This window comes from Hemibagrus wyckioides, linkage group LG04 (genome assembly GCF_019097595.1).
Source record: "Hemibagrus wyckioides isolate EC202008001 linkage group LG04, SWU_Hwy_1.0, whole genome shotgun sequence".
Taxonomy (NCBI): domain Eukaryota; kingdom Metazoa; phylum Chordata; class Actinopteri; order Siluriformes; family Bagridae; genus Hemibagrus; species Hemibagrus wyckioides.
Genome location: NC_080713.1, coordinates 3,967,444 through 3,982,225, shown reverse-complemented (window position 1 = coordinate 3,982,225; position 14,782 = coordinate 3,967,444). Strand labels below are relative to the sequence as shown.

Genomic DNA, 14,782 nt, shown 5'->3' with positions numbered 1-14,782 from the left:
TAAAAAACATTGTCTTTTTTGCACAGATAAAATATTATATTGTGTGTGTGTGTGTGTGTGTGTACGTGCGTGTATTGTATACGTGACATACGACATTTGAAAGTCAAATATAATTTGTTTAGCAAAACAAAAACCTGGCCTGAGGAATCTTCTGGAAACACGAACCCTGTTCAAGAACGTTCCTGAACTGTATTTAAGCTGGTTATATATTGGTTTATATGATTAGGGAAATAATTTCTGTATGAATTGATTTATTTATTCAATTATTATTTATTTACCTTCCCAAAAGGGTTCTGACCAGCTACCAAAATGTAGATCAAACTGATAGACCATCTTAATTACGTAGTGGAAAGGTATTACACTGATCAGGCATAACATTATGACCACCTGCCTAATATTGTGTTGGTCCCTCTTTTGCTGCCAAAACAGCCCTGACCCATCATGCACTGTGACCCCTTTCTATCAGAACCAGCATTAACTTCTTCAGCAATTTTAGCAACAGTAGCTCGTCTGTTGGATCGGATCACACGGGCCAGCCAGTCTTGACTGCCCATGACCCTGTCTCCAGTTCACCTCTGTTCCTTCCTTGAACCACTGTTGATAGTTACTGACCACTGCATACCGGGAACACCCCACAAGAGCTGCAGGTTTGGAGATGCTCTGATCCAGTGGTCTAGCCATCCAGCCATCACAATTTAGCCCTTCGTCAAACTCGCTCAAATCCTTACACTTGTCCATTTTTCCTGCTTCTAACACATCAACTTTGAGGACAAAATGTTCACTTGCTGCCTAATATATCCCACCCACTAACAGGTGGCATGATGAGGAGATCATCAGTCTTATTCACTTCACCTCTCACTGCTCATAATGTTATGCCTGATTGGTGTACATCATGGGCATTTTGGCTTTGATGCTTTTTTTTTTTTAATTTTTGCACACTGTACTGTATAACATATGATAGAGAATGTATACTGGAATATTTTGTGTATCTGTCCTGTATATTAGTGTTTTGTATTGTCTGCTTGCACTAGGTTGCACACAATGCACTTTATGTGGCTAGGACAACTTAGCTCTGTGTTCTTTTATGTAGCACCAGGGTCCTGGAGTTTCATTTCATATCACTGTGTACTGTGTCAGCTATATATGGTTGAAATGACAATAAAAGCTTCTTGACTTGACTTGGCTGCTGTATATACCCTTATTTTCCACTTGGTGGCGCTACCAAGTTAGAACTGACCCATAAATAACAGCAAACTGAGAGGATGCTGTTTTTAATAAGAAATTTAACAATATAGAGTCTTTTATAACAACAGTTTATAACAAGTTCTATAACAACATACACTCTCACGTTCACACCAGTGAGCAATTTAGAGTCTCTGATTAGAGCCTCTCTCTGTCTCTCTCTCTCTCTCTCAGATGTTTTTGGAAACTGGAGAGAACTCAGAGGAAACCCACACACCTGGACACAGGAATAACATGTGAATCTAACCCTGAAGACCCTGAAGCTGCTGACCACAGATCTTAGTGTGACCTGGTGGTGTTTAAATCTAATGCTGAAATATCCCTGATGTCATTGTTCTTACTGAGCAAAATTTAGCAGCGAGTTCAATTTAGCCAAATAATCTGACTCTCAGTATTCTCTCTCTCTCTCTCTCTCTCTCTCTCTCTCTCTCTCTGTCTCTCTCTCTCTCTCACACACACACACACACACACACACACACGTAAATTTAAATTTAGGAGCTCAATAATCTGACTCTCTAAAAAGACAGAATTCACAGAATTCAGACACTCTCTTTGTCTTTCTCTCTCTCTCTCTCTCTCTCTCTCTCTCTCTGCAATGTAGATTTGGGAGCTAAATAATCCAGTGCTCTAAAAAAAAATCCCATTAGCACTCACTCTCTCTCTCTCTCTCTCTCTCTCTTAAATTGAAATTTAGGAGCCAAATAATCCAATTCTCTGAAAAGACCAGGAATTCCCATCAGTTCTCCCTCTCTCTCTCTCTCTCTCTCTCTCTCTCTTGCTCTCTCTCTCTCTGGCTTGTGTCTACACGAGGTCACCCTGAGGATTTACACACAATAAACCATGGCCTGACACTTGCTCCCCCTTTTTTTTTTCCTCCTCTCGTTAGAAACGCGCATTAGCAATCCTCTAAAGCAGATTAAAGGCTGAAGAGTCCTTTCTCAGGCCGCCTCTCTCAATTACATGGGGATGGACCCAACGCTAACCTGCTTCCTTAAACATCCATAATAACACATGCAAAATGGACGATTTGTCACTGCATGAAAGCTGCCTCTTTAGAGATTAGCGACGGTGACAGATCGGTGGAGGGTATTAGAGGATGTGTCACTTTTTGCACAAGCAGTGAGAAGGATGATGGTGTTAACGATGCTGATAATGACAGCGATGTTCTCATCAACGATTCAGATTTGCCACTTTCAGCCAGACGCAGCTGTCAACATCCCTGACATACATTCGTTCTGGTAGATAATAAACTCTTCCGCTGATTTAACGCTCCACTCTGCATAATGCCTTCCTCAAGCACCTTAATGCACCTTAGAAAATGCCTCTTTTGCGTCACGTGATCACCGAGCAGCCACTTTATTAAACTCGTTCCATGTAATAAAAGAACTTATGAATCATTTATAAAAGCCCGCCTGTGGAAAGAGGTCCTCTACCCCATGGCGATAGATCAATATCTCAGCTTGTTACAGCCATCCATTTTCATTTAATTGCAGCTACAGGAGCACATTTTATAGCACTGCAACAGATTTAAGTGAAACGGGGTGGCTTTCGGTTCGAAATTCCTTCAGTGCACAGAAAATAAGTAGAAGAACTCTTTATTACTTATTACTGCATAATAACAGCCATATAAAGCCATTGCTAAGCGTGTCAAAAGGTCGATCATGCTCAGAAATCTGTGTACACACTTGCACATTTAGACATTTAGACATTTTGTGGTTGATCTTATCAAGAGCTAAAGGCACAGTGATACTTTTGAGACCAACTCTCGTTTCTATAACTCTGGAATCTAGCTCCTACAAAAAAAATTTAGCAGTTTAGCAAAATCCGGAAAAGAAATAAGGTCCAATAAACTAAAAAAATACTACAATAATATACAAACACTCGATGCAACAGTAGAATCAGCTCTGTAATTAATTTTTTATGGAGTAAATGTTAAAAATAAGCAAATGTTTAGCTATACAAGGCCGTAATCAGGTTCCAGGGTATGTTCTGTTCCATTCAGGGGTGCCAATAATTTTGGAGCTGACTGTAACACACACCCTCTCTGTCTCTGTCTCTCTCTCTCTCTCACACACACACACACACACACACACACACACACACTGGTGTACAGTTCTTCTCTGGCTACAAGTTGAAACATGAAGAAATGACAATTTTTAGCCCGTCTACAGTTGCACGTCCGCTGTCACGTGACCCGTCAGGGATGAAACTGGAAACGGGAAGACCAAGATCAAGTGAACGGAAGAGGAAGAAGAGCTGGACGAGGAGTCGGATGGAAGAGAAGGAGGAAGAGGAGATGGTGGGATCGTCACTGTCACACTCTGCTCTCGGCTTGTGAAGATGTGAAGATTGGATTAGCTCTTAAAGTGGAAGCGGCAGATGCCGACGCTCCTTTAGGATGATCTGGGTTTAGTAGGTAAAGCTCCCAATCCAAACCAGGAGGTCTATTTAAAGGAAAAGCTACAGACCAGGGTGCAACGTCATCCAGATCACCAGGTTGTTCTTAGAATACAGTTAACAAGTGGCTTCTTATAGGGCTAACTGCCAAAAGTTTTGGGACACCCCTCCAAATCATTGAATTCAGGTTGTTTTTCAGGGGTTGGGCTCGGCCCCTTAGTTCCAGTGAAAGGAACTCTTAATGCTTCAGCTTCATACCAAGACATTTTGGACAATTTCATGCTCTTTGTGGGAACAGTTTGGGGATGACCCCTTCCTGTTCCAACATGACTGCACACCAGTGACCAAAGCAAGGTCCATAAAGACATGGATGAGTGAGTTTGGTGTGGAGGAACTTGACTGGCCTGCACAGAGTCCTGACCTCAACCCCACAGAACACCTTTGGGATGAATTAGAGCGGAGATTGGAGTTGTCCTGCCCTTTGCAGCTATAACAGCTTCAACTCTTCTGGGAAGGCTTTCCACAAGGTTTAGGAGTGTGTTTATGGGAATTTTTGACCATTCCTCTAGAAGTGCATTTGTGAGGTCAGGCACTAATGGCCTGGCTCGCAGTCTCCGCTCTAATTCATAGTAGTGCTTATAAAGCTCTAATGTTGACTTACTACATCGTTACTTGAGTGAGAAGCCAAACGTGCCACAATTCCATCTTTAAACTTTTGTGTTTATTACACTTTTATGAAGCACTGACATCTACTTTCAAAAACTATAGTTATTTAAGAAGCACAAACGTTGACCATGTCCATAATTTCCATTTGCTAAACTGTGAATATATTGTGTGCTTATAACACCCTTATGAAGCACTAATGAGAATCAGAATCAGGTTTATTGGCTAAGTATTGCTTTTGCACACACAAAGAATTTCCTCAAATCAAAGAATTGACCCTCAAAAGTACAGAAATAAAATAAATACACTATACATTTAATTGATAAACAATGCTATACAGAGAATAAATAAATAAATAAATAAATAAATAAATAAATAAATAAATAAATAAATAAATAAATAAATAAATAATTGGACATTACCTGTCTCATTGTGGATATTGTAGATTTATTTATTTATTTATTATTATTTAAAAAATGAATGAATTAATTATATGTTAAATAAATAAATAAATAAATAAATAAATAAATAAATAAATAAATAAAATCCACAATATCCTTATCATTACAATATAATTTTTATCTCCTTAAACTAAAATATAAAACAAATCTTCTTTAATTTTGCAATTATGTAGTTTCTATAACTTTACATGTCTGCTGAATAAACAGGGAAGGAACAGACACACCATAGATTAGTCTTAGAGATTCACCAATGCTATTAATAACAAAATAATAAACTGGAAGATAAGCACAAAATAAGACAAATAAGCTTTTTTCTAGTTTCTGTCTATTGTTTGAAGATAAAACAACACATTTTTTTTTAAACAAAACTCTTATGTCATGCTTATGAATGTGTACTGAATCCTCCCCAGGGTTTGTCAGTGTTCTCCGTTGCAGCCATTCTCAGACCTTCGTCGGATTCTGTCTCTCATTTCATATAATCTTGCCGTGAACAGAGTCGCCTCTCCCGAGCAGTGGGAGGATGTAAATAATTCAGCAGATCAGATCAGGCTTGTACTTTATTTTTGGCTCGTACATTCTCTAGCATCATTTCTCCTCATCCTCTACTTAAACGGTCTATGCAGTTAGGCATGGAACTACCTTCTAAAATCATTCATATACACCAGTCAGGTGTAAATAACATTATGACCACCTGCCTAATATTATGTTGGTCCCCCTTTTGCTGCCAAAACAGCCCTGACCCATCAAGGCATGGACTCCACTAGATCACTGAAGGTGTGCTGTGGTATCTGGCACCAAGATGTTACCAGCAGATCCTTTAAATCCTGTAAGAGGTGCATGATTTCCCCTTCACATTTAAACCACAAGGTTTGTGTACAGATACCAGAGCAAACATCTGAACTGTTCATTAATAAGGCAGCGTGAATAAATGTTTATGCTTCCCAAGGAGCCGGGCAGTGAGATCCTCCTACTTCCTGCAGGTCAGAAAGTGAGAAAGCTAGCTGAGGCTTTCGTCCTGAACATGACAGGAATATTTTTACAGAATTGTTAAGTAATAACAGTGCAGTATTGTGGTGAATCCCTGGAATATTTAAATATCACCCTATCCCAGGGCACAAGGTGGAGGACACTCTGGATGGGCAGAGCACAAATACACAAAGTCACACTATGGGGTGAGCTAGAGATGCAAATCAGTCTAATACACATGTCTTTGGAATGGAGGAGGAAACCAGAGAACCTGGAGGAAACCACCAAAGCATGAGGAGAACCGAAAAACTCCCTCAACCCTGGAGGTGTGAGGCAAAAGTCCTAACTACTAATCTACCATGATCTCTACATAATAATAAAATAATAAATAAATAAATTAAGTTAATAAATACATAAAAATAAATAGATAGATAGATAGATAGATAGATAGATAGATAGATAGATAGATAGATAGATAGATAGATAGATAGATAGATAATAAATAAATACATACAAAATAAATAAATACATAAATAAAAATAATACATTTATAAATTATTTAATTAATTAATATGCTCTGAAAGTATTTATTTTCTATTTTCTATTTATGTTTAAATTATTTTTTAAATAAATACTGCATAAAAACATTTAATTAGACAATCTATGATTCACATGTGCAAATTTTATACTGAAATATCGTTAGCAGGTTTCAATCTACAAACCATTAGCAATATTTATTTATGAGTTTGTGATAATATGTTTCACATTACGGTTAAAATGCAACTTTGTCATCTTCCTACACAAATAATGATCCCAGGAATCAGGAAAAGATTTTTTCTTCGATACCACTTAAGGACCATTTTTGGTTCCCCAAGGAACCTTTAAGTAAATGGTTCTTAAGAGAATCCCCTTTATTTAGTGCCACAAGAATATTTTTATAGTCTAAAGAACCTTTTCCCACTACAAAGAAACATTTTTGTACTGGGAACATTCCATCGATGTTAAAGGTTCTTGATAGAACCACACCCTAAAGACAAAGACCTTTATTTTTGAGACGTATCAGAGTCATTGCTGATATTCAGCCCTCTGGGAAATGACTCACCTTTCCTTTTATCCATCCATCCATTTTCTATACCCACTTTATTCCTACTAATTAGGGTCATGGGGATCTGCTGGAGCCTGTCCCAGCACACATTGGGAGAAAGGCAGGGGTACACCCTGGACAGGTCACCAGTCCATCACAGCTTTCCTTTACAGTTATAGTAAATAATTCCTGTATGATTGTGAACACCACGAACGCTAAGCAAAGACTTTAGGTTATAATCAGCCCTGAACCTAATCTTCCTCTATAGTCATTTTAATCCTTTCAGATTTGGGAAGGCCGTGCTGCCGGGGTGCCACAGCTGGCAAATGTGCTTTAGGAAGCTGGCTCAGGCAGGGGCCTGCAGGGACATGCTGTTTTTCTCCCCATGGAGCCATAGTTGGGATGGCATCCTGTTCTGCATGAGCACAGCAGGTTAATGTGGAGCTCTTTCCCCTGCATGCAGTAAACCTTCAGGGTGTCCCAGCAGATGCTGGCTCTTAGTCATCATGACTTTAATTGTTACCAGAGAACTGTGCCACCCCGAGCTCATTAGGAAAAGGTGCTATGGGTTAAAACTTAACAACACTAACATGTCCATGAAAACATGCAGAGATTAAAAACACTGATTAATGAAACAGGCAGTCTGTCTAATTCCATGGAAAGATCATAAGTTGTGTAATGTGATTAATTAAGACTTTCGGAAAAATGAGGTTTGAGGAATTCAATAATTCGCTAATTACCTTGTAATTATATTTCCTTGCCTTTAAAATGAAAAATGCATAAAACGCAAATGTCACAATTTAAACTAAGATTTGATATGATTTATAATATAGTTTTATAAAATAGAATACACCGATCAAGGCATAAAATTCTGAGCACTAACAGGTGATGATCTCCTCATCATGGCACCTGTTAGTGGGTGGGATATATTAGGCAGCAAGTCAACATTTTGTCCTCAAAGTTGATGTTAGAAGCAAGAAAAATGGACAAGTGTAAGGATTTGAGCGAGTTTGACGAAGGGCCAAATTGTGATGGCTAGACCACTGGATCAGAGCATCTCCAAAACTGCAGCTCTTGTGGGGTGTTCCCGGTCTGCAGTGGTCAGTATCTATCAAAAGTGGTCCAAGGAAGTAACAGTGGTGAACCGGAGACAGGGTCATGGGTGGCCAAGGCTCATTGATGCACGTGGGGAGAGAAGGCTGGCCTGTGTGGTCCGATCCAACAGACGAGCTACTGTTGCTCAGATTGCTGAAGAAGTTAATGCTGGTTCTGATAGAAAGGGGTCAGAATACACAGTGCATGATGGGTCAGGGCTGTTTTGGCAGCGAAAAAGGGGGACCAACACGATATTAGGCATGTGGTCATAATGTTATGCCTGGTTGGTGTATGTAAACAATATGCTTTGTCTTGCCTTCACACATAAACAATCAATATGACGTTCAGTTAACCAGAATTAGCTTTAGTTACTTTACTAATTTACTAGCTTGACTAATTTTTCTTAGCTAATGAAACGGACATTATTCTGTGTGATAATTTACAATTTGCATAATTGTTCATATTCATAACATTTCTTGGTGTATAGACAACAAACACATACTGATCATGAAGCTTTGTTTTGTTTGCTAAGGATATGTTAGCATTATTACAAAAAAAATAATTATTTGAAAGATAAAAAAATTCTGAATACTTCATATAGTAAAAAAAAAAATCATATCATTATTTCATACCTAGACCTTTTTAAGGAATTATTAAAAATATTGATATATGTGTACTTTTATTTAAAATTATTTTATAATTAATAAATAAACAAATAAATAAATAAATAAATAAATAAATAAATAAATAAATAAATAAATAAAATAATTAATTAATTTTTAAAAATAATTTTGCAGTAGAAATGTAAGTCTGCTTTAAACATAACCATTATTTGCGACTTTTTTTCTTACATTTTATTTTCTGGAATTAGTTTCTCGGTAATATTCTACATAAATAAAGTGTTATCAGAAATAATCACAGTTTTTTCTTCTCTGAAATTTGCGCACACTCCAACAGTTGTCGAGTTTACGCGTTTGACTGACATGCGCTCCAGCCAATCACCGTGCGTGTGTAAACACAATAGTGTCGGCCAACCAATCAGCTTTGAGTATCCCAGGGTTATTTTTTTTCCGGGAGCCTCGTGAACGCGAGATTGACTGGTTGTGTCGGTGATGCGCGTCCACGTGAGCTTCTAGCGGTATTTAATGGACAGCGGCTGGGAAGTGAGCATCATCTCCCTGGCTGGGGGAAAAAAAAAAACAAAACAAAGAGGGGAATAAAGACTGTAAGCGATCATATGAACGATTTGAGAAAACAGAACAAGCGCAAAGGAGGTGTATTGCGGATTCGCGGATGGTTTCTTGTGTATTTTTGTGTCCATCAAAAGGATTTTACGAGGATGTGAGACCTTTTGTGAGCAGCTGTGGACACGTTGCGTGTGTGTGTTTTAAAGGATTATGAGCCAGGTGTTGTTCAGGATATATTTATGACGCTGAAAAACATTGAAGTTTTGGGCGTTAAGGTGTAACGCGTAACCGCCGTGGCACACTGTAGTGTATAGTACAGTGTGTAGTGTATGGTGTGGTGTAGGCCACTGACGCCGACTTTAATCTCCGAGGGCAAAAGTAAAGCTGTTTACAGATCCGTTTATTGTTAAGCCTGTGTGCTGTCTCGCCAGGAACAAGAGGAGAAAGATGGCTGGAGAGAAACTGACCGGGGCGAGAGCGATGCGTGGATCTGCGTGGCTGCTGAGGCGCTGCCGTGGAAACTGAGCACGAGCGCGGCGCAGGTTTACACCCGACACATCACCAACTTTTTCTTCATTTTCCTCCACAAACATGGGCAAGGACGAGTGCAAAACCATGCTGGACGCTTTAAACAAGGTGACCGCCTGCTACCGGCACTTGGTGTCCGCTTTAGGGAGCACGTCGGACTCGCAAAACCTGCGCGAAGAGCTGAAAAAGACGCGGAGGAAAGCGCAGGAGCTGGCCGCGGCCAACCGGACAAGGCTGACCGCGCTGCTGAAAGACAAGAGCATCAGTAACGACGATCGCGCCGAGTACGAGCGCCTGTGGGTGCTCTTCACAAGCAGCATGGAGATCCTCGAGGTGGACATGAGGAGGTCGCTGGAGATCGGGCAGGATTTCCCGATTAAGGTGCCCACGCGCCACTTCATCCAAACCGGCATGACCGGGAGCACAGCCACGGTGGCAGCTCGGGCTATGAGCATGCAGAACCTAAAGTACGAAGCGGACGCCGGCATCGATACCACCGATCTCAAAGACCTGGAGGCCGAGATCGCTCAGCTCGATCAGATGATGGAGGAGATGGAGATGAAGGTGCAGGTGGCGCCGTGGGCGGTGGAGGCCAAGCTGGAAGCGGGTGCTGAACTCAAGTCCACTGTGAGCGTGGGAAACTCATCCGTCGGAGTCATTTCCATCTGCGACGAGGAGCCCAAAGATGGGGGCGAAGGTGAAGCTGGTGTCATGAGGATCTTTGCGGGCATCATTTTCACTGTGGTTTTACTCATTGCAGGCATTCTGGGATATCTGGTCGTCAATCTTTGAAACAGGATCTTATTAGGATTGTCACAAAAAACAAACAAAAACAAAAAAACAGTAACCTACAGGATTTATTCTAGCCTACATATTCACCTGGCAGAGTTTTATGTGTGTGTGTGTGTGTGTGTGTGTGTGTATGTGTGTGTGTGTGTAAAAAACTGAAAAGCACACCCTGTAGCAGTGTTTTTTGAATCAGAGGCTGATTGCTTTTGTGTTATAATGAATCCATGGGACACAACAAGACTGTAAAAAAAATGGCTGTAAACTTTAGAGTAAATTGTTGGTTAGTACTGTTAAATCGACAGTAAACGACTGTAAAACAAGCACTGTAACGAATTACGCTGTATAAAATAACACATAATCCATTTAGTTTAATACATTTTGCTCATTCGGATGATGCTCGCCGACTTACGATGGACTCAGGATGGGATTTGAACACACAGGCTTCTAATCTGTAACTCAAAGCTTTAAGCTCAGCTGGCTTTAGTTGATTTGGTGTATATTTAGTGCAGATTAATTCAGAGGTGGTTCAGTGGTTACAGCTTTGAGTTAAACATCAGAAGGTTGGGTGTTGAGGGAATGTGGAAGCATCAGAAGGTTGTCAGTTTGAGTCCCAGGTTCACCAACCTGCCACTGCTGGGCCCCTGAGCAAGGCCCTTAACTATCAATTGCTTAGTTGTGTAAATTGAGATAAACTCTAAGTTGCTCTAGATAAGGGTGTCTGACAAATGAGTTCAAATCCTTGTAGTGTTTTGAACTTGAAGTTTTTTGGTACTTAAGTGAGACAATTAACCTTCAGCTTAGATGAATCCTATATGAATTGTTGCATCAACTATCATGAGCATATGTACTGGATCCTGTGTTATCTTATACTCTATAACATATCACAGTACGTCACTGTAAATATGTTTTACAGCCAGTTTTTTTAACAGTCTAAGTTACAGAGGATTAGTACGCAAAACTGAGAGGATGTGGTGGATTTAGTGGTCATTTTTGTGAGTGTAATAGCATCGAATCAGACCAAGATCAGTGTTTACAAAAAAGGACTGGACAACTTTTCGCTGTGGACATTACGTATACAGCAAAATTGAGAAAGCACATTTTCGTCCTTAAAGAAACCGGTTGGAATTGTTTCAGCTCAGCTGGATGTACACCGATTAGGAGAATCTAATCCTGTTAGTTTCACCTGAACCAGATCAGTGGAGATAAATCCGTATTAAATTCTGGTAGATTCACATAGACGTCTGGCGTCTTATGCATAAATGTCAAAGCCCAGGGGTGTCAAACACGTTTTAAGTGAGCTGGACCAAAATAATTCAGATTAGGGACCAAAAATACACATCAACTGCTTTTCACTTAACTGCATTTGACCTGAAAGCTCTACACTGTAAATACACAAACAGAACAAACATACAAAAAACACACTGTGATTCATTACAAATTAAACAATATTTCCAAAATGATAGGTTTACTCTACTGTGTCTTGTGTAAGTAAGTGTTAAAAGATGGAAATTCTGTGGACTTCATCATAAAATACATGCAAGTTGTTTTAGCTCGCTAATAAAGAATGACATATTAGCACATTTTATCATTAGCTGATTTTTATATGACCCTGAGTTCTTATTTATTCTTATATTGCTCCACAAAAATAGGCTAGCTTTCTTACTAAAGCTTTAAAATCAATTATAAGAAAGTTTTTATTATCCACTGCTTACACCCAAAGGTTTTTATTTTAAGCAATTTTTGTCCGAAGAGTGTGTTTAATTATGCTTTATTTTTCTATTTGATAGAAAACGTTTAAAAACAGTAATCAGGTTTAAAGATTTCTAGGCTAAGAAAAATGTTTGCTCATAAAAAATACATCATGGCATGATATCTGGCTACCTGAGAATAATTTGTTTTAAAATCTAAAAAAGTTTTCATATCATAAAAGTTTCATATCTAGATCTTTTGCTTTAAACATTGGTCAGGACAATGCGGTAAGGGAAATTTTTTAAAGGGGAAGTGACCAAATACTGTTAAATGTTACCTCCTGACAAGACTGGTCTCTGCTTTGACACCCCAGCTCTGGACACCTAGCGTCACAAAAACAGGCTCGTAATTGAATAGAACAACATTTCCAGGCCTAACAGATCTCCCATTAGGCTCAAACGCAATACTTGCAGCTGAAAAAAAGTACAGCCGTCCACTTCAGCTGACCAGTGTTAGCCTGCTAGTCTTTACAGAAAGCAGCATTTCAGACTTCTCCTGTTCCTTAGTTGTGCCTCACTTCTACAAAAGGCCCACTTTAGACTGTAACCCGGGTTTGACTCTAGGCATATGTCCGCACACTGTAAACGCAACAACTGTATAGTGAATCTGTACATAATGCATATTCATGTTGAAATAGTGTACATACAATTGAATATATTTATATCAATAAATAATTTAAACAAATCTCTTGTCTTGTCTGGACGTCTAATATTACGCTTCATGCATGTTAGAGATTCTTTATGTGTATTATGGACCTGCGAGTAGCCTTTATCGAGGTATAAATCCAAGTAAAAAACGACCAGAGAACTGCTGATTTTTAATTTCCTTACATTTACGTAAGGTAATTTAATACTCAGCTAATTCAAATTCAGGAGGTGTTGATGAATTTTCTACAACAACTGAGTTAAAAGTACTTCACACACAAGCAAATGCTAATAATAAGCAAATAAAATGTGTTGAGCTGTTCATATTATCCCGGTAGATATAAACATTTTGTGTAAGGACATGTTTATTTCACATTTTTGTAAGGCGTCACCAGTTTCACCGCGTTTTCTGTACGTTTTCTGACACTGGGAAGTCTACAGGACAAAGCGTGAAGAAAAAATGTTTTTTGCAGTGCCTCAGTAACATGAAAAATTATGTTTTTGGCCTTAGTAGATTAAAAAAAAGTAATGATGATAAGGGAACAATTGTTTATAGAATATTCTGAGCAGTTAGAGGTGAAGTGAATTAGACTGATGATCTCCTCATCATGGCACCTGTTAGTGGGTGGGATATATTAGGCAGCAAGTCAACATTTTGTCCTCAAAGTTGATGTGTTAGAAGCAGGAAAAATGGGCAAGCGTAAGGATTTGAGTTTGACGAAAGGACAAATTGTGATGGCTAGACCACTGGATCAGAGCATCTCCAAAACTGCAGCTCTTGTGGGGTGTTCCCGTTCTGCAGTGGTCAGTATCTATCAAAAGTGGTCCAAGGAAGGAACAGTGGTGAACCGGCCACAGGGTCATGGGCAGGTCAAGGCTCACTGATGCATGTGGGGAGAGAAGGCTGGCCCGTGTGATCCGATCCAACAGACGAGCTACTGTTGCTCAGATTGCTGAAGAAGTTAATGCTGGTTCTGATAGAAAGGTGTCAGAATACACAGTGCAGGACGGGTCAGGGCTGTTTTGGTAGGAAAAGGGGGACCAACACAATATTAAGCAGGTGGTCATAATGTTATGCCTGATCGGTGTATATTACTTCATCCTTAATGACAACTAAACATTTCACGAAGCATGGTTGCACTTCTTTTCCCTCATGAGACAAAATGACCACAGGACTAAATAAAATATTTTCACATTCAAATATCTTAATCACTCGAATGTCATAAACCTTCCAAGCAAAACCACTAAATTTTAGCTCTGAATACTGTCAAGATACACAGATTTAGCTAAATAGCTAGTGAAAACAAATAGCGGGTGAAGCTGACCTGACGTAATTTTCTGAGTATATTTTATTCCAAGATGTATTACTTCATTGTTAAAGGCAACTAAAAAAGATTTCCCTCACAGAAAAAGTTAATATATTCGACACTTATGTACATATTTAACATAAATATAACATAATTACTCGAGACCTGAGGCCTTTTGCAGCCCATATCCCATCAAGTGTCAAAATAAAACAGATTCACATTCAGGCAGCTGAGACAAACATTAATGCTGATGACAGCTTGAGCTAAATAGCTAGCATTAAAACACTAACCTGAGGTAAATTCTTTTTTATTTTACTTTTAAAGTATTACTGAATTGTTAAGGACAACAAAAAAGATCTTCAGAAGTAGTAGATTTAACATTTCAGTGCTTCTTTAGCATAATAGATCGAGATGGGCGTTTTTGCTAGCATTAACAATTCAGGCTAAGCTGAGTGTGGTTATGTTTTTTTTTATTATATATTTGGATAAATTCTTTTGTTATTTATCACAATAATTGTCAGCGACATGAAGATTATGTTTAAACCACTTTGGATGTATAATAAAAAGGACTCGGAACGACTTAAAGTTGAATAAAGTATCTGAAATAATAAACTAAAAGTAGTTGTGGAACCAATATGATCTTTAGCATCGTTAAAATGAAGAGGGGGGG

The 14,782-nt window shown here is 39.0% G+C and overlaps 1 protein-coding gene across 1 annotated transcript; it reads left to right on the top strand.

Moving 5' to 3' along the window:
- The first annotated feature begins 9,027 nt into the window (after positions 1-9,027).
- On the top strand, positions 9,028-12,785 carry si:ch73-167i17.6 (regulator of G-protein signaling 9-binding protein). Its single transcript, XM_058387684.1, has one exon. The coding sequence runs from the start codon at positions 9,687-9,689 to the stop codon at positions 10,413-10,415; it is 729 nt and encodes a 242-aa protein (XP_058243667.1). The 5' UTR covers positions 9,028-9,686; the 3' UTR covers positions 10,416-12,785.
- Positions 12,786-14,782: the final 1,997 nt, after the last annotated feature.

What these genes read in the sequence shown, in the direction of transcription:
- si:ch73-167i17.6 (XM_058387684.1), top strand. Translation starts at nt 9,687, where the DNA reads ATGGGCAAGGACGAGTGCAAAACCATGCTGGACGCTTTAAACAAGGTG.